General features: G+C 40.0%; 1 protein-coding gene across 2 annotated transcripts in view; it reads right to left on the bottom strand.

Moving 5' to 3' along the window:
• Nucleotides 1-1,503: 1,503 nt before the first annotated feature.
• rarga (retinoic acid receptor gamma a) overlaps nucleotides 1,504-21,230 on the bottom strand; it is a 42,674-nt gene continuing 22,947 nt past the window's right edge. For both annotated transcript variants that reach the window (XM_056732543.1, XM_056732544.1), the window contains 7 exons: nucleotides 8,623-8,771; nucleotides 6,969-7,110; nucleotides 5,306-5,469; nucleotides 4,767-4,943; nucleotides 4,479-4,683; nucleotides 4,110-4,268; nucleotides 1,504-3,550 (listed from right to left, as the gene is read on the bottom strand). In XM_056732543.1, coding sequence (XP_056588521.1) covers nucleotides 3,195-3,550; nucleotides 4,110-4,268; nucleotides 4,479-4,683; nucleotides 4,767-4,943; nucleotides 5,306-5,469; nucleotides 6,969-7,110; nucleotides 8,623-8,771 — 1,352 coding nt within the window. In that variant the 3' untranslated portion in view covers nucleotides 1,504-3,194. The remainder of the gene's footprint in view (nucleotides 3,551-4,109; nucleotides 4,269-4,478; nucleotides 4,684-4,766; nucleotides 4,944-5,305; nucleotides 5,470-6,968; nucleotides 7,111-8,622; nucleotides 8,772-21,230) is intronic.

Raw genomic sequence — 21,230 nt, 5'->3', positions numbered from 1 at the left:
CAGACAGGTTTGAACACTTCAAGTGCTAAGTTAGACCAGGAATTTAACAAAAAAAAGAGGGCCCAGTTTCAGCGACAAGGCTTAGTTTAGGCCAGGACTATGCCTTTGTTAAATTAGTATATTTGATTAGGTTTTAATAAAATGCCATCAATAAATACATATTTTAAGATATGTCAGGCAATTTAACTTTCATTTTAGTCTGAGACTAGTCTTTAGCCTTGTCTGTGAAACCGGACAATGGATGTATAATGCCCAATTCATTTTTTTATAGATTTTGAGAATATCAAGGCATATTTAAGAGTAGACCAATGTAAATAATATTTGTAATATAACGAATAGAATAAATTATAAAATGAATTTGTATGGCTATTGAATGCACTACTTTAATACTAAGGAGCTCTAATCTACTGCATGTAAAAGCAGAATTGCCTATTGCTGAAGTTGTTATAATCGGTTTGATAAAAAACTTGCGAAAATTAACATTTTTAAATATTTTCCTTTTAAATTGCCATCTATTTAATGACCTACAAGATTAATTCCTTTCTTCTTAGTTAAATTAAGTTCCATAATCATTTGAGTCTTCCATCATCTAAGCCTTTTAATGTGCTGTCTTTCTTCATGAGTAATGCAGGGATGTTTCTTTGTCCTGGGATAATTACTGTATGACACATGCAGATGAATGAGGGCACACTGGCCCAATCCATTAGTTTTGCTCCCAGATGTGTTTGTGTGTGGTTACCAGTTGATAAATTACAGCTAGTCCACCAGCCAGGGGGATTTTAGTTAAATTCAATGGTGCATGGTCGCCCTCTGCTGGACGGAAATATATGACGATATTTCTAAAGATAGTTGCAAATGTTGAATGAATACGATTATGTTTCATAGGAGATTACTCTAAAAAGGCTACTGGGTTAATTGATAACAATTGCAAAATGTTCACGTTTTTAACACAGTAAATTTGCAATAAGATAGGCATGTGATATCATGAAATTTAAAGTATGCACAAAACAATCAACAACTTTTTATAACTACTTACCCGTATGTTTTTATTGTCCCATGGTTGAAAGCATCAAAGCAGTAACAGAAACTAGTAAATTAATAGCCGCTGGTCCGTTTTAGTCCAATATGTATATAAATAATATATATATTGTTGTATATTATAAAAAGAATACAATTAAATACAATTGCTCTGATAATCATTGCAAAAGCTGACTGAAAGTACAGCATCATTAACAGGCGATGTTTGCAAATTTCAAACTTGGCACGTTAAGACTTTTGAAGACTTTCTCGCGATGTTTTGATGTCATATGCCTACTGGTATGCGCAGAGCTGCAGAAAATCGAACGTGAACATTCTTTTATTATATACTACACAGTTCATATATATACAATATTTATTTGCAAAACATGCATATATATATACATATATATATATATATACCCGACATGAAGTCAATGACGACAGAATATTCATTCTGTTTGAAATAAATAAAAAGACGTCAAAGAGGTTTCTCGGAAAAAAAAGTTTATTGTGCCTCTTAATGTTTATATGGCTTTTTTATGTAACAGAATTCGTTGAACACAAACATAGTATTGACAATACATTATCCAAAGCTAAGAGAACAAAAATATTACAAAGAGTTATGACAAAGTAATCTCAAAATTGCTATATGTGTGGCTGTGGTGCAACTCTTGAGGAGGAAAGAGGTCAGTATGGCAGCTCACACACTCTGACAGCACCACTGTGATAACATTCATTGAACATTGTAGTATACTACAGCTTATTGAGTGCAGCCATCCTCAGATTCAACAAACACACACACACATCTGAGTTCTGGTCATAGTCATATATTAATTGACTGAGACAACTCCAAGTATTTTCAGCGGCTCATGACCACCAAATTGCATATGGTGTGTTTTTGGCAATAAATGGGTCAAGACATTACAGGTAATGTATATTTGTAAGAGGCAGACATTTGCCAATGACTGTTTATGATAAACAGAAATGCTTCATTTAAGTAAGACAGCGGGATTTCTACAACGCAACATACATAAATATTGCCTGTTTCAAAGCTGCCTGCCAGACGGCAAGCGTTTGGTCCTTACAGAAATGCCCTGAGTCTGAATTTTAACTAAGAGTTCTAAATACATGTATAATGAGCTTTTTAAGAGTGGGTGTGTTTGAAATCAGTATGCGTTTTATTATGATGAGTTTCTGAAAGTCCTCCAGATGTAGTTATCCTTATGTGTCAAACCCAATGAGGTCAAATTGCGTAATGATACACATAATTGGCCATATCTTGAGTTTGACAAAGCGCTGCATAATTTCAGAGTGAGCATGTCGAATGAAACAGGTCCAGTATGACGCAATGCTATTTGGGTAATGGACATGTGGGTGTTGTGTTTGGAGTTGGGCTCCAGGACAGACAATGAACCCTACAAGCCGCTAACTTTGGCACAGACACACCAATCAATTGGCAGCGAATAATATGATGCAATAAGAACAGATATGGAACGGGAGTCCTTTAAAAACACAGCTCATCCTAAATGTCAATGGAAGATACTCTGCCATTGAACTGATTATCAATGACTTCCATGCTGGGCCAAAGTGCCCGATAATCCAACCAAGCGGTTGGATAAAGACCCAGCGGAGGTTTGCCAGTTATAGTAATCCGATTATCTTTCTGTAGTTCTGCCCAGAAAAGCTATCCAAACAAAATATAACTAAGAAAATAAAATACAGAAAAAAATATATAAAGATATATATAGATATGTATGGGCTAATTCATAAAATGTAAAGACAACAAACTATCTTAAGGTGGAAAAGGTTGAAAGGATATTCAAAAGCAACAGAAAAGGACTATACGTTCAGTTTCCATTCTGTATTTTCTTCTTGTAGAAGAACTTTTTGTTGAACCCGTTAAAGGTCTGCTGTTAATAGTGTAATAAGTCCATTTGGCTTCTCCTTTTCAAAGCAAACAAACAAAAAGGTTTTTTAAAAAGCGTTATATTTTGTCTGAAAAGCCTGTTGTTTTGTCTTTCAAAACCCCTCTCTTTCTGCTCGAGAGGTCCTGAGAAAAGTTTTTTTACGTGAATTGCCTCAAATCCACTCACTTATGTCTCTCATCGTTGACCATGTGGCCTGAGTTAGAAATGTCTGTACAGGTATGGCTGGAAAAAGAGCGCTTGCGTCTCTCACTGAGCCCTTCCTTCGTGGCTCTTTTTGAACACCTCCGCATTGGGTTCCTGGCTGCCCCAGGCTTCTCCGTCGCTGTCCGTACCTCTCTCCTCCTCTCCGTCCTCATCGTCGTCATCTTCCTCCTCGGGTGAGGGGTCGCTGCCATTCTCCGTGGCCCAGCTATCGTCTTCATCCTCTTGCTCTTTCTTCACATTCAGCAGAGCTGGAGGAGGGACCGGCTGTTCAGGCTCGGGCTTCTTCTCTGTGCTCTCGGCCTGGTCTTCGAAGGCCTCTGGGTTCTCCAGCATCTCTCGGATGAGAGGTGGCATGGGGCCTGGGATCTCCATCTTTAGAGTTATAGCTCTTTCTGCACCTGTAGCACACAACACAAAGAGTTCCTTTGAGGACAATGTAATCTGACATATTTTTGGAATTGAGTAGATAAATATGTACAACAGACAGCAAAAGCTCATTGAAACTAAATTTTGGGTGTGACTTTTTAAAATGAAACGAATCCCGAAAGACACTTAATAAAGAGAGTGAAAATTATTGAAAAATCATTTTTACTTGCAATATCTGGTTATAAAACACGCACCCACAAATTGTATCATCAAATGACCGGTATTTTGTTTTAAAACAAATCAAATTTATATTGTTAGATATATTTATATTAGTTTTGCACTAATTCATGAGAGTAAGCATTATGTGATTTGCTTTTGTTCATGTTAAACTTTTCATTGCACTCAGCGACCATTAATGTGTTAAAAAAAATTAATCTGTGACTTGTCATGTTAAGACATCCCTATTGGTGTAAATCAGCCTAATATGTTGTAATGCATTAAACATTTAACTTTTAAAACATTGTGCAATTTAACCAGAAAACACAATAGTAAAACTGAAGTGCCTGTTTGTTTATTGTCCGGTAAACTAACCCTTGGTGCTGATGCCACGCAGGTCAGTGATCTTCATCAACATCCGTGGGAACATGTGGGGTTTGTTGGGTCGCCGCCGCCGTGCGTAAATCTTTAGAGCCTCCAGGAGGGGTTCCTGAAGACGATCTACACGATCGGGCTCCTCAAGGTCCATTCGGTCTACAGAGAGAGAGAGAGGTTTCATCTTAATTTCATAGCAAACACAAAGATTTCAAACAAATACTAAGATAAAACGAATATACATTTTGAATATTAATTGATTTATTAATTTTGCAACCCGCTCTGAAGTTTGCTGGGGCCCCCTGGTGGCCACGGCCCCTTGGCAGAGAACAAACTCTACATAATACACTGACTTGCATGCTGTAGTACCTCCACAAATGAGACAGATGGCGCTGAGGAGGCCGGTCTCTGTATCATCCATCTCTAGCGGCAGGAGCTGACCAGCAAAAGCAAACACGAGGTCTGTAAGTGGGCCAAAGCCAGCATTGTGCATCTGAGTCCGGTTGAGGGTCAATCCATCTGAAAAAGTCATTGTGTCCTGCTCTGGTGTATATCGTGTACAGATTCGGAGCATCTACAAGAGATACAATCATTCATGAGACTTTGGATGAGGCAAGTGTTATGTAGTGGACACGAGGTCACGGCGAGGGCACGAACCAGAATATCCAAGCAGGCTGATTTGAGGAGGGTGATCTGATCTGCGATGGTGAGGGTGGTGAAGCCCGGAAGGCGTTTGGCAAACTCCACGATTTTAATGATGCACTTGGTGGAAAGCTCGCTGAATTTGTCCCACAGGCCCAGATCCAATTGGACTCTGTGATCTGAGCTGGAGTTCTGTAGAAGAGCAAAAAAGAAGAGGGCATGAATATCCAAAGTCTGTCTTTAAAAGATTAAAATATGCATTCAACCTTACTCTTCCCCTAAGAAATATATTTTCCTGTCAACATATTCAATCATTTATTAAACATTATATTAAAAAATATACAGAATAATACATTGTAAATACATAACAATATATTGAATAATCGATAAGGAATAAAAATAGAAGCACATGGTTCCTCTATATGGCAATGTATTATATTTTCCATTATATTCCAATATATTTTTGTTTCATATTATCACTTCAGTTGTGTTATGATGCCGTGAACACACACATCCCCCTCCTTCAAGATTTATAAAAATAAAAAAACACTCACTGTAGTATATTTTCCCAGCTGGCAAAGTGATGGGAAGGTCTCCTGATGCGCTTTGCTCACTTTGTTAACCAACTCCTCCAGTTCCCCGCTCAGCTCGTAGCTCTCTGGAGGGACGATCTCATCCTTAACGTCCTTCTTCTTCTTATTTCGATCGTTGCGCACAGCTGAGAGTAACAAAGAGAGGCTTCTTAATATTTTTACAGTGAGTCAAGTTCACCCACGCGTTGCCAAACTATGACGTTTGTAGTTGGATGTACAACGTAGTGAAAGGGTGACGTGCCAGAAAACATCTGTCGGTGAGAGATGATTTCAGGTCTAATTCTTGAAAGAATGTGTACTGACCAGATGCGGCAAAATGATTTGTTTAATATACAGCCATGTAGGATTTGTGACCAATGATATTACAATAACAGGGGTGGAGTAATTATTGGGTGAATCTATGGAAAACATCACTGTGACAAGCAAAGCGGGACGAGGGCCATCTCTCATGGAGGAGCTGCGGAAGCATAAAAGGAGGAGTGACACCAGTGAAGGGCGAGAGAACCAGGCCTGGACTTTATGCTGTCGGTCCTTTACTTTCGTTTTGGTGGTTTGTTTTATTAAAAAGTTGGTCATCGTTTGCTGGCTCCCCTTCCCCTTTCTTCCTTACTTGGAACTTTGCTACAATCTCCGAAACAACAGTGTATATCATAAAAAAGCTAAATGTGTTTGTTTAGCTAAATAGTTTATTCGTTTTTATTTTGGTCTAAACTACAGGTTTGGTTTAATGAGGTTCACCCCATCGCTTGCTTGTTATGACCAAAAACACAGCTTGGAACACCGGATTTATCACTTGCTGTATTATGTCGTGCCTGGTTAGGACATAATGTCACCCAATGCCTAATTCTTAACGTGCACACTAAAACTGACCTCAGAACAGACATTGTGGGTGTTTTGGTGAGTTTGACCCAGGGGAGAAAAGTGCTGCCAACCCTACAAACCCCCCTCTCTTTTTCTTGCCCCCCTCCCATTCTTTCCTTCCTCTCAGGATATCCAGTAATAGCAAAAGCACAATGTGATCCCGGTCCCCACACACATCCCATACATATAAACACACACATACATGTCTCAGCGGACACATAGACGGCCAATGTGCCACTCTCCCTCTGACATCACCACTGTGACCCTGGCAAACGAACAAACACATACCGCAGACGCGTTCTTTCAAACTCAAGCTATTGTCTTTGTTAGACACAAATCTGTTAGTAGAAAGTCATAAAATGACTACAGGAAGGGCTACCAAAGAAATCACACCTACTGCTGACGGATTCATGTGGGTGAAACCATAGGCACGAAACTCATTTGTGAATGTTCACATTGAGCTCTAACCTCTATGCAAACCAACTGCTTTGTGTGCCCGTCTTTGTGTTTTCAAGTGGAGTCAACAAAACTCTCGACTACAGTGTGTTTTTGTACCCCAGACTTCATGTCCCACAAGAGTCTTGACTCTAAATTTGTCTGTGTATCTCTGGCTCATGTGTCTCTTTCACAGCTCCTAGCCTACATCAGCACCTCCATGTCTGCCCATCCGTTCAACAGTCTCTATATTTGCATCCGCATGTGTTTGTGGGTCTTGGCGATGGGCCACGGAGCCCACGTGCCTGGCGGTGCACTGAACCCTCACCTTCCTTGGACATGCCAACCTCGAAGCACTTCTGCAGTCGGCAGTACTGGCAGCGGTTGCGTGTGACCTTGTTGATCTGGCAGTTCTTGTCGCGGTGGCAGGTGTACACCATGTTCTTCTGAATACTGCGACGGAAGAAACCCTACAACCCACATACAGGACAGAAAGCAGGTCAGCTGAAGACTAGATCAAACATGATGACTTGAAACAAGCAATGAGAATGTTGTTTAAAGGTTAAAAGTTATTGAGAACTGTGTTAAGAATGAATACAAATAAACAGTGCTTGATTTATCAAACTTTATTTGCCCAGTTCAGTGTTCTTGGAAAATAGCTGATAAATGCACAACGTTGACAACAAAATATTATGAATAAATAATATATTAAGTTGGGGGGCACGGTGGCTTAGTGGTTAGCACGTTCGCCTCACACCTCCAGGGTTGGGGGTTCGATTCCCGCTTCCGACTTGTGTGTGTGGAGTTTGCATGTTCTCCCCGTGCCTCGGGGGTTTCCTCCGGGTACTCCGGTTTCCTCCCCTGGTCCAAAGACATGCAGGGTAGGTTGATTGGCATCTCTGGAATAAATTGTCCGTAGGGTGTGAGTGCGTGAGTGAATGAGTGAATGAGTGAGTGTGTGTGCCCTGCGATGGGTTGGCACTCCATCCAGGGAGTATCCTGCCTTGATGCCCGATGACTCCTGAGATAGGCACAGGCACCCCGCGACCCGAGGTAGTTCGGATAAGCGGTAGAAAATGGAATGGAATATATTAAGTTGGTTTGTTGCCAATGACTACCGTATTAGGAAACATTTCTTAAAAAACTGATTTCTGTAGGAAAGAAAACTGTTCTGGACCGCTTTTTCCTACTATGATAGTCAATGGGGATTTGGTTACAAGCATTCTTCCAAATATATTTCTCTGTGTTCATCAGAACAAAGACATTTATACAGATTTTGAACAATTGTAATTTTATGGATGAACTGTCCCTGTAATGATATGTAAATAATCTTAACAATACTATACATTTTGCCAGGGCTGAGCAATTTATCGAAAAATTAATCATAATTGTTAATTTTGGACTTTTGGACAAAATAATTGAGGTAAAACAATTATTGTCCTGCATTCCACTTTGCATTGATCCTCTCTTTTCTTGTTGTATATATCCACAGCGCATCCCTTTCCTTTATAGTGGTTCAGCTGTGTTATTTCTTTAAATTTATTTTTCAGTTGAATTCACAGTTTAAAAGCCACATTTTTTATTTTCCTATGTGGTTTTATATTGTGTTAAATAATCGGGATCTAAATATTGGCCAATATAATCGTGATTATGATTTTTGTCATAATCGAGCAGCCCTACTTTTTGCTTGATCTTGTACTTATCTCATGTGTTAATTTTATATTTCATTTAGCTTAAATTTCTGAGATAGTCACTTGAACTGGAATTAAACCCTGGATTAATTTTGTAATTTTGTGCAAAATGTTTTGGCACCCTCTTATACTGTTTCTAAGCGCTAACAGTAATAAATACAGCTTAGAGTATATTTGGTTAGGAAAGGCTGAACCATTTTTTCTACACAGTCAAGTTGACACACATCATCAAGATGGAGTTTGTAACAGATTCATGAAAGAACAACACGAGAGAGGCGGCAAGATGTTTACCTTGCACCCCTCGCAAGAACTGACACCGTAGTGGTACCCGGAAGACTTGTCCTGGCAGACGAAACAGGGTTTGTAGACACGAGGTGGAGGTGGTGGAGAGGGTGAGCTGGGCACCATCTCCTCTGAACTGGTGCTCTGGGTCTCCACAGCTGTAGAGAAAGCAACAAGAGGGAAAAATAACATTAGACATAATGAAATCACTTCACACTATTTACACATCACAGGAGGATTCAATGAGAGTAAGATATTAAAAGCCACATGCAGAGAAGAAAAGCTTCTCATCTGAACCTCTTAAACCCTATCTGGTTTCAGAGGCACACGAGTGCTTTGAAAGCCGCCGGGATTTCATGCGGAACCATCATATTGCCCTAAAGCCGAAACACACATGATGCTTTCACTGTTTTTTAATGATTATATGCTAAACTGCTGGCAATTAGGTAAATCGGGTCTAGTTAGTATGTCTGTGGAATTTACTTGTTTCTAGACCCCCACCCCAGCCCAACACTTAGGGGGGCAATATTTCAGACTGAAGTGATTGACAGTGGAAAGAAAATAAAACACAAACAGTTTAACAGATAAGTGCTGAAGATAAGACAGGTTGCTCATCTTTGTCACACAGCCTGGGGGAAAAACTCCACCCTGTGTTCGGCACCTCGCTCATGGGACAGCCGGCTGACGTGAGTCGAGCATTCTTTAGTTTAGATGCTGTCTCACTAATTCTCACACAAGCGATGTCAGGGGTTAATCATGACCATGACACATTTACATGAATGCATTTAGCAAACGCTTCCATACATTTTTATGAGTTTGTGTTTCCGGTGAATCTAACCCCTGACCGCTTGGTATTTTTAGTAATAAAATGTATTAGAAATAAAAACATCAAATCAAACATTTATGTATAAACTGTATGTTTGTATGTATATTCTTTTGGACTGTTTCCACACATTTTCTTCTACGGACAAAAACTGCTGATAGGTCAAAGGCAAACCGTAATCTACAACCAACAGTTTTTTCCCCTTTTACCCTTGGTTATTGACAAACCCCAAGCCCCCAACATGACCCTTCCATCTTTTGACACACAAACCCTATTTTCTCTTGTTTCCTGGACCTAAATTCCTCAGTGTGGTCCTGCTAGGTTTTAATAGAGGCCCCTGCTCGTAAGCTAGGCCTATAAAGGTGGTCTCATGGCTGGACCGGAGGCCCCAACCCGGCTGGCGGGGTCTTTATTAAGACTCAGACACCTCGGGCAGCCTTTCACACCACCAGCTGTAGTCCTTGGTAGTAAAAAAAGTAATAAAAATAAAAAAACATGGAGGCTCTAAAATGCTAACTTTTACTGCCCCACCTTCTTCAGCCAGTTTCAATGGAGACCTTACATTAGCCTAGATCTCCGCCCTCTCTTCCTTCCTCCATAGGGTTCAGCAAAAACCACCAGCTTGGTCTTTTACAAGAGTTGGGAGACTTCAAAAGAAGAAAAGGGGGCGTAAAGTGAGGAATTTGATAGAAAACAGATACGGGTGTGGGGGGGGAAACAATACTCTTTATTGGTTGTGCTCAACTAGAGTAGAGCTCTGTATTCTTGGCCATGGTTACAAACAAATCTCTTATTCTTCATGTGAGAGTAAGAAATTCAGTCTTAAAGCTTTAAGGCTACAGGGAGTTCCAAATGCATTAAAGCGTCGCAATGTGTGTGATTTTTGTGAAACGTACTGCATTGTGCAATACTTTTGATTTTTCTACTGGTCTGTTTTAAAGAGGATTATCATCTGAATTTGCAATGGAGTTTGTGAATAGATTCTAGCTTTTCAAGTCATTTTCTTTCTCCTGCAGCACACAAAAGAAGATATTTTAAAGAAGGTTGGTAACCAAAAAACAGCGGTACCCATCGACTTGCCTTGGCTATGTGTCCAGAAGTGAATGGGTGCCCCTGTTGTTTGGTAACCAACATTCCTCAACTATCTTCATACAGGTTTGAAATGACAAGAGGGTGAATACAGGATGATAGGTTTTTCTTCTCTTTAAAAATCACTTTAACAGTACACTTGTTTCGGGAACACCATCTAGTACATTAATATAAACAAATTGGGAACAAATATAAAATGTGCTCAAAACATAACATGTCACATTATAAAGCTCATACTTCCTATTTTTGTTAGGATGGCATACATGTTTGGGGTTTAAACAAAAAGCGCTCTTTGAACTTAACGTTAAAGGCCAGATCAATGCCTTTCCTTGAACCTAGTGTAAACTCTTTTGTTTATGTAGTAAAACTGGCAATATGCCGGTAATGACTAGTGCTTTAAAAATATCACATGTAGCGTTAAAAAGCCCTACCGACTGACACCATCAACGTAGCAAAGTAAAGAGAGGGAGGGTGAGAAGAAAAAAAAGTCCATCAGGATCTCTCAACAACCTGAGACGGTTCCTGCCGTAAGACCCGGTAGCTTTCCCTCCCTCTTACGCTTTTACCCAAATATCAGTAAACAGTTCTCCCGGGGTGCACAATGGGATGCGCTTTTCCGTGAGGCAGCACTCAGCACTCCTCTGTTTAGGAAACAAAGCGTTCTGAAACGAGAGGCCTTCTTATCAGCTTGCCAGCCAGGGATGTGATTTGCATGACAATGTGAAGGCAGAGGGCGGATGGCTTGTGATGAAGTGACAGGTAGAGACTGATGGCACATCAGTAGACCCTGTTCATTTCCTGCCGGGTATTGTATTTCTCTCCTGAACTAGTCGCTCTGTTTTTTATGTACACAACAATTCCAAGTTGTTCCAAATGTGTATACATTTCTTTGTTCTGATGAACACAGAGAACTATATTTGGAATAATGCTTATAACGAAACAGATATCAACACCAATTGACTAGCATAGTAGGATGAAAACAATGGTAGTCAAAAGTGCCCCAGAACTGTTTGCTATTCTTCATTCTTCAAAATGTCCTCTTTTGTCTTCAACGGAACAAAAAAAGATAAAGTAATTTTTCCAAATATGGTAGTCAATGGGTGTTAATATCTGTTTGGTTATAAGCATTATTCCAAATATATTGCTCTGTTTTCATCAGAACAAAGTAATTTATACACATTTGGAACAACTCGAAGGTGAGTTAATGATGCAGAATTTTCATTTTTCCTGACCCGCAAAAGTAATTCAGACCCAGTTTGCATTCATTGGTCACACAATAAACAGCAAGCGAGTGCAAAACAATGACATCAGGCCACATAGGGAAATGAGGATTGACCAAGAATGTATTTTTTCTGGTTCAAAACTTTAAAAAGCACAAAGAATAAGTGTCAGCTTCATGTTTTAAATGTTGCAACACCACATTAAGCCGAGCAGCATATGAGCCACTGGCTATTCTTTCACAATAGAGGAGTAGATTTTGTGTACGTGACTGTGGGTGTGATTGAATCTTTAGTGGAACACTGTTCCCAAATCTAGTCTTGGCATGTGAGCTTGTGTGTTCAGCTCTGCATGGGCGCTCATCCAGCGAGTGTCTCTAAAGGCTTGCATTTGATTTGCAAATATAGTTCTCCGCATCTCAATTCCTCATAAGTATTTCAGCATGTTGGGCGTGTATTCGCTTGTTGTTTGCTCTGTGTTTCTCAGAGCACAATCCTGCTTCCCTTTAAAGAAAGTTGTCAGATATTGCCTCGCATCATATTAAGGCCGTATCGCCAGCGTCGTATGGAAAAACTGCTTTGTTGTGCGTGCGGCCAGCACACCAGACGGGCCGCAGATTAGCCAGGTTTTGTAAAGCGAGGTGATTGATAGACTGACTGGCAGAGACCCCTCGCAGCAGTGCCTGATGGGAGAAAAGACACAGCTCTTCAATGACTGCCAGCTTCCTCCTTTCTCTCACTCTCTCGCTCTTTACCCATGACTTCCTGCCATCACCCAGATCCTTCTTACATGCTGTTGTCATCGTACCACCTCATACAACACAACCACATTTCCTTCCTCTAAACTGCATCATGGTGTTTTTCTGCTGTATGTAACACTCTTTGATTGCTGTCTTTATCTTGCAGCAAACTGTTTGGGACATTTGTAAATCACATATTGCAGAGAAAAATTCTGTATTTGAACAATTTTCAGATCCTTTTTGCCCCACCATAATTAATTATTATTTAAAAGGATAGTTCACCCAAAAATGAAATGTATTTCATCATTTACTCACCCTCGTGTCATTGCAAACCTGTATGACTTTCTCTCTTCTGCAGAACACAAAATAATTTATTTTGAAGAATGTTGGTAAACAAATCCATTGACTTAACCGGACAGACACAAAACCACAGAGACATCATTTCTCAAAAGGGAAGAAATAGTCAAATATAGGTTGTTGACAACATAAGTGTTAATAAATGATGACAGGCACTGCAACATGCTCAGCGAAAAACAATCCAAGCTGATTGAAAAACTAAAATAAATGTAAAAAAGAATTATATAAAAAAAATATAAAATGTATAAATAAAATCGTAAAATGATTAAACTCTATATTCTCTCTCTCTTTATTTACATATATGGTATATATTTACAATTTACCTCAAATAGTCTACTGGAAAGAAAACAAACAAATTAATATTCAGTAAAAAAATATGTAATAACCTCGATTTGTCATGCTGTCATTACTGTTGGATGACTTTATGTCAGTTTAAAGTGATAGTTCACACAAAAATGAAAATTGTGTCATCATTTACTCACCCTCATGTAATTTCATACATTGTTCTGATGAACACAGAGAAAGATATTCAGAAGAATGTTAGTATTTTCCAGTTCTGGAACATCATTGACTTCCATAGTAGGAAAAATGAATGGTAGTCAAAAGTGCACCAGAACTGTTTGCTTTCCTAAATTATTAGAAAAATATCATTCTGTGTTCAACAGAACAAAAAAGATACAATATCATGGTAGTCTATAATGTCCAAGAACTGAAAATTGCTGACATGTATAAAGGTCTGAAACAACCTGAGGGTAAGTAAATGATGATATAATTTGTATTTTTATACCTTTAGATAGGACAGATGACTGCTGCAGTAGAAACAAAGGCAGTTTTTTAGCAATAAAGCTATTGTCAATGCACCACAGATGTAGAACGAAAGTAGTGCAAGTTACAGAGCCGAGAGGTGTGTGCACCCCAACACCAGACCTCCCCTCCCCCCGTGTACTGCATCCCGGGCCTGTAAAAGGAGGAGCACTTCCTGTTTCAATACTGCTCTCTCTGAAAGGAAGCCCTGTAATAAAACTGGGCCGCCATCCAAAAGATGTCTCTTTGGGAAAGAGAGAGAGAGAGAGACAGACTTGACAGACTAAATGTAGACAGTTATCGTACTCATATAGTCATCGTTATAGAGTTTGGCCAGAAAAAAGGTCTTCTGCAGGCCAGGACCTTCACACAAGGTGGGAAAAAGGGCAGCAGGTAAAGTGGAGCCTTGCTTTTTGGGCCCGGTTCAAATTTCAGCTGCGCTCATTGATGTCAAAGTGCGGTCAACAATGATTTATTTTGTCTCAAGAGTTCTTTAAAACATTTTTTTACACATTTAAAACTCCAACATCTTGTGTGGCACAGTGGTTAGGACCAAGGGATGGTAACCAAAAGGTTGTTGGATTTATGAGATAACATTGCAAAACGCATTGATCATCTATTGGGTTCCATTATTGCTATAATATTCTCTTAACCAAAGCTTTTAACTTTGTTTTTTTCTTTGTTAAAAGAGCAATGAACATGTCTTAACAAACAGCTTTAGATCAGTGCTAAACAGCTCCTAGTACTTGATGTACAAATGCAAAAAAATATAATAATAAGCCTCTCTCTTTCTCTCAACAGATAGTGGTCTAGTTTTGTTGAAACCAGTAACTTGGCACCTATTGCATTATTGCTCCTGTATGACATATCGCTTATTGCTCCTTAACTCTTTGTAAGTCGCTTATGATAAAAGCATCTGCTTAATGACTAAATATTAGTGGTGGGCCGTTAACGGCGTTAACGCAGTGAGACTCTTATCGCGCGATAAACAAAATGTCGCCATTAATCTATTCTCAAAGTTGGGTTGGGAGCTGGGTCTATACTAGATTAGATTAGATTAGATTAGATTCAACTTTATTGTCATTACACATATACAGGTACAGTGTAACGAAATGTAGTTTAGGTCTAACCAGAAGTGCAATTAGCAAGTGCAGATATACAGTGTGAATAAATACAGAATACAATATTAGGAAAATAATTTACGATGGGCATGTACTATGAAAATATGACAATCAGTATGTACTATGAACAATATATACAGAAGGCTATATACTGTGAACATTAATGTACAGGAGGTTATGAACAGATAACAATATAGACTATACAATAGTGCAAGTGACTTGAGTGTGCATTAGTTACAGACATTAGCTATTAAAGTTACAGTGCAGTAGATGAGTTAATGTGGTTATTAAAGGTACGGTGCAATACATGAGTAGATGCAGATATACAGTTACAGTGCAGTAGATGAGTTAATGCAGTTATTAAACTATACGCAAATTAAATTATTACTACGCAAGCTATGATGACTTTCACCTTGATATTTTAGCGCGGATGTATACCAGCTTAACTGCACTGTACGGTGCGAGAACGAGATTTTTCAACTCGCGTGATTCGCGTCATTCGCGGAAGCAGAAGCCGCCTCATCATCTCATAACCAGGGCTTCATTCGCGCGATTCGCGCAGCAAGTAGGTCTATTGGCTCTTTGCATTAACACATAAATCATTCGCGCTTGACACGCCATTCGCGTTTGGTCTGAACACAACATAACGTTACTGTGAAATTACCGCATCAAACGTGACGTGCTAACATGGATGCAGCTATGAAGCCGCCGGGTTTGCTTCAGGGAATATTAATTTTTAAGAAGCTTCCCAATAGAAACATCGACAAGACTAAGGTTGTTTGCACCTTGTGCAATGCGGAATTGGTTTAAAAAAAAACACTTTCTCTCAACAGGTAGTGGTCTAGCTTTAGTTGAAACCAGTAACTTTGTATTGAGATCTAATGTATTATGGCTCCTGTATGACATATCGCTTGTTGCTCCCTCACTCTTTGTAAGTCGCTTTGGATAAAAGCGTCTGCTAAATGACTAAATGTAAATGTACTGTAGGAGCTCTTCCAGTCTCAAGTACCACCTAAACGCAAATCATCCCTTAGCTAATGCGGAAGTAAACACAAGTTCATCTTATTGAACATAATTTAATTTTCATCACCAATTATCATAGTAGAACAGCTTTCTCAAGCAGTTTGTGATGCATTTTGGAAACAGGAGATGAGCCCCTGGTCTAATGCGCCACCTGGCTTGAGAAACCCGTTCTCAAAGACTTACTTTTAGTCATTATTTGGGTAGCACACATATTCTGAATGCCTTCGGCAGAATTCAAATGAGCCATTTTAATCTAGATTAATCTAGATTAATTTTGGAATTAATCTAGATTAATCTAGATTAAAAAAATTAATCTATGCCCACCACTACTAAATATAAATGTAAAACAGTTTGTTTTCTTCCTCTGGTAGGACCCGATCCAAACTAGACAGTGAGGGGTAACCGGCACACAATGAAGGACTGATTCAGAGCAGACAGATTTCTGTCACAGACATCCAAATTTGCAGCCCCACCGAATCTCCAGCACCCCTGCCAGGCTTCATCTGTGCTGTCAGCCCCTGAGTGAGAATGTCTACTCTAATTCCACTCCACTCGGATGGCTGGATGCCTCCTACATGCACACAACCATTGATCAACGGAGAAGCCAACAGGCAGTGAGACAGCCTCATCTAACAATTATCTTTGATCTTATGGTCCTTGCACACTTCCTCTCACCATCTGTCTAGCTGTCTGTGCTCACCTGCTTCAAAAAAAAAGGAGAAGCCGGGGCATGTTACGGTCTGAAGTGTTTCTCTGCTTAGGACTTTGGTGGAGGAACTCCTTGTTTGGTCCTTATTGCTTCCTTCCCCAAACAATAGAAACCACAAAAGAAGAACTGCCGAACTTGGAAGTTTAACACCTTAATCGTGCACATAAAAAGTTGCATGTTTGTTGGATGCTGGTCATGTTTTGACCAAGCCTCAGCTGGTTTTCTGTAGTTAAGTCATGAACCAATCCTACACAAAATTTGCTTTTGCACAAGGGCAGGACCGCGGCTTCCTGTTGTTAACGTGATTTGCGGTTATAATGAGTAGTATTTGTGGGTTTGACAGCATTTTGCTAACAGCCTGGCACGGTTGTATTTTATCTAATGGCATCTGTGAGAAACTTCTGCTTTGACTATAGGGGAAATTACAATATGATGCATGCTTACGTGAGTGGAATTTTCTCACTTTAGTGTGGCAGCACGTCTTCAGTCGCTGGGTGACATGTCAGGGTGTGGACTGGCACATTCGTGGAAACTGGCAAATTGCAAACATTAACAGCAAAACCTTGTAACGTCCCCAAGAATAACAGAAAGAGCCGTAACCTTGAGGGAAGTCACCTTGGAAGGCACATTTGAGTTACCGACAATACCTTTTTATTTAGAGCCAACACAGCTTTTCTAAATGGAGCATAGAGCATCACAGACCTGTCAAGCAGACAGACGGTCCCATCCTTGCTCATACTGAAGACGGTGCTGAGTTTTCAGACGGCAGATGATCGTTTAAAAAGATGGATGAGTAGGGGGTAAAGTACAGATGGTCCGCCCTAACAAGCGTCCTCAAGCTCTCGTATCCATTCATCTTTCATGGCTGATTTAGGATTCACGTTTCTCACACCCTCTCACCTCTATCCACACGTAATAGGGATGTGCACGACTACATATTTTTTAAATCGAGCAGTTGACAGAATGGCTAGTCGAGCAATCGATCTTAAACCCATGTATAATTGCATCTCAGTGTGTATCTGGTACATTTCTATATATAAATATCAATTTGTATCACTACAGAGCAAAATAACGTTTAAACTTTTGTCTTAGTGATATCGCAACCTGACTCAATGTCTTCTAGTGAGCCCAAAGTCTGAACTTCATTTTAGATAAAACGCATGATTTATTAATCGTTTCAATTCACAACTGCATGGACGAGGAGGGGGCAATATTTCAGGTCACCGTGAGCCTTAGCAACGATGGAGCCAAGCCGTCAGTCAACAACACACTGGTATCAGAACTTTTTGTTTCACACTGAGTTCACACATGGTTTCAGACTGACACAGATCCTGCCAACGCCTTGCCCCCAGAGAGAAACCGCCAACCAGGCACCGGATCGTTCAGTAAACAACCACTACATCACTGGACAAAAGGGAGGTGATAGCCAAACCATGACAGCCACTGAGCCTCACCCAGAATTTTCGATCCTATAATGCTTGGCCTTGTTTATCAGAGACTTATGAAGGTAATAAATAATGGCAGCTAATTAACAATGCCTCAAAAATAGAAATCTGGACAAATCTCTTTTGACCAATGATTCTTTCCGCTAACCTCTCAAGATGGTTCTGAAATCTGCATCAAGGTGAAAGGAACCCAATTTATTAAAAACCAACGCTGAGTTGGGAGACGAGCCCGTAGCCGCAAGGATGTTTTGTTCCGATCAGTGGCAGCGTCTGAACATTTCGCAGTGGCTATAAAATTCACATCATTCCATGCTGTTCCATGAAAAGCAGATTTTTCATTATGACGGTTCCCCGAGCCTGCTGCGATATTAGAAACTGCCCTAACAGCAGTAAATCATCAAAACACGCACATAAACCCTATTCATAATTCACATATGCAGGCTGCTATTAATGTTGTGAAAGACTCAAAGACTAGAACAAATAATTGCAATGGCTGCACAACTTTCAAATGTAAAGTCACACAAAAATCTTAGTATTAACACTACAATATTTAACTAAGAGAAGAAGGGGCACTGAATATCTGAGTCACAGAAAGAAAGCACAGGTTTCAACAAAACTGGTTCAGTATGAAAAATAATTAATAAAATGTTTAATGCCAACAACACTGCATCTCTGTTGTTGGATTGGGATATGATCATTGCATAAAACCCCTCATGGCCAACCACTTTTACCTATTCCCCCGCTCCTCTCTCTCTCTCTCTCTCTCTCTCTCTCTCAACCATCAACCCATCATTCATTTTTTATTCCCCTGCCTCCTCGGGCACTCTAATCTTTTAATTGAATCTTTTTATAATTATAATGAAGTAATTGAAGACTTCCATTAACACAAAAAATGAGAGGCAGCTTGTGACAGCGGACACAGGAAGACCTCATTTCCCTGTCTTTCACATACAGCTCTGTATCAGAGAGCTTATCGGACCTGATGTGGACAGCACACAGAAAACAATGGCATGTGTGTATGAGGCAGGAAGATTCTACCCGTGAACTTTAAAATGGGTTTCCATTTTAAGATGACAAAAGCAAACAGCAACCTACCAATGCAAATTAAATTTGAAATGGGTTAATCCTGTTTTTTTACTAAATTGTTTCTTTCTACTCACTCATTCGGTTTCTCTACGATTACTAGAGTTACAGTTTACCTCGACATCACACCCACAACAAACATCTGTGTGAAAGCTATTAGTGAAAGTGTCAGAATCTGTGATTGATGTCTAAAGCAACTAATGAACAAATTAAACTGATATTACTTCAAAACTGAAGTTGTACAATCTTTAACATTTCTGAAAAAGGTTTTTTGTACTAAAAGTCTTTCAAAGTAAAACACATCTCTTTTTCAGTATGTAAGTTTTTTGGTCAGTAAGTGTCATCACTCTAACTTGAGTGTAATGGCATTTAGATCTTTACAAAAGCCTCCTGTCTAACCAAACTGTGTGTGAATTTTCAGTGCCACGCTGATCATTAGCAAATAAAAAAGGGAAATTAAGCCTGCAGTTCGCAGAAAGGCGATGCTATCTCTCTGATTTACAGATTGCCAAATGACCTGCGCATTTCCTTTCAACGTGTGGCTCAATACGGCCTTGTGACTATTTAAAGTATAACACAATCAAAAACCTCTTTCAGCGCTCTTCTTATTCAGAGATGAAACAAATACAGCACACATCACCTTGAGCGGCGATATTATTTTGCGCACAGCCTCTCCATAACCTCTGACGTTGCATTTAAATCTACAAAGGTCTTGAACTTCAGCACATAAAAACAGGAATGACTGGCCCGCACTGACACTGGTCTGAGACCATCTTGCTCTTTACTTCTGCAAGCGTAGACCTTTCATTGTCAGCTGGGTTTATGGTGCGGTTTAGGTTTCCTGGATGCCATTACCAACCAGCATGTCAAACACTATGTAGTGAAAACAAGAGTTCAAGTACCTGAATGTTGTCCACCACAAACAGAAATAGCTTTTTTAGTAAGCACATGCCTCACATGTTTATCCATGGAGCACACATCGGTAGGTTCGAGCTTGGCCTGCAACACATCCAACTTCCACCCCTTCATGTTCTTCAGGTTTCCAATCAAATAAAAGAGCCTCAAAAAGCTAAGGTAACTAAATTCCGGACTTTAGCAACAAGCAAATTCGCATCTACTGAATGGCCAGTGGAGTTTTCCCAACATGCACTGCAGCTGGCCTTCCCCTAATGGTATATTAGACTAAAACATTGATTCATCTGCCTTGTTGAGGAGGACAATGAATAGAAACTGCGCCAAGCCTGGACTCTCAACGGTCCTGCGGTCATATAGGCAGGCCTTGTTTACAGAGGTTACTGGGCACAGAGGCACGTAACAGTACACCACTCCCTCTCTTCCCCGAGGGCAGCTGGATCTGTCCGACGGCCTCTCTATCTCCTCAATTTCCTGGAACCAGCAGAGGAACAGAACTCGAGACGCGGAGCCGAATCAGGGCTCTCGCTTTCCAACCTGGGCCATGCATGTGCGCTTGTGTAGCACTGGTGAGACATGACTGATTAAATAAACTGATTTTTATCTTGTTATCGTCAAGGCCCTGGCCGAAGAGAAGAGGCATTACGCACCCTCCTCCCCTCTGGGTCGAGCCCAGACAGGGCATCTGTCTTCATTAAAGAGGACCCAGTGTGGCTGACAGCCACTGAAACGTTGGTGTCTTCACAATTAATGAAGACAGATGACTCGCCCTCAGAGGCTGAGAAGAGGGAACAAAAAGCAGAAGGTTCAACAAATACAAATCGAAAACAGTTAGAGTGGCGTGTATTTTTTAAAAAGAGGCTGTGGAAAGGCTAACGGCAGTGTTTGCTTAAGTGGACATTTGAGGTTTTGTCTAGTTTGTCACAAGACTGTTTTCTATTGAAAATCATTCACAAAACAATTATGGGAACAAAAATGAGGGTGCTCGTAGATTTCGAAACTGACACTTGGCAAAATAACTACTTCTGTTAAATTAACTAATACAGATAAAACCAGTCAATCGAGGTGACTCATTTATCAATACATAGTTTTATAAATCTATTACTATGTGTTCTCAAAACACATTCTTTCCCACTCACACTCACGCAAGTCCCCCTGTTCAAGTATGAAAATGGACCCCAGATTTTATCGTTGAAGCAAGGTTGTCTTAAGAGCCAAAGTCTGGAACATAGGAAGGAAAAATACGCTTTCCTGAACGTTCCACTCAAAACCATTGCGTTATTATTTATGCAAA

The sequence above is a fragment of the Triplophysa dalaica genome, chromosome 20, assembly GCF_015846415.1.
Source record: "Triplophysa dalaica isolate WHDGS20190420 chromosome 20, ASM1584641v1, whole genome shotgun sequence".
NCBI classification, from domain to species: domain Eukaryota; kingdom Metazoa; phylum Chordata; class Actinopteri; order Cypriniformes; family Nemacheilidae; genus Triplophysa; species Triplophysa dalaica.
This window is presented reverse-complemented; position numbering and strand designations above follow the sequence as displayed.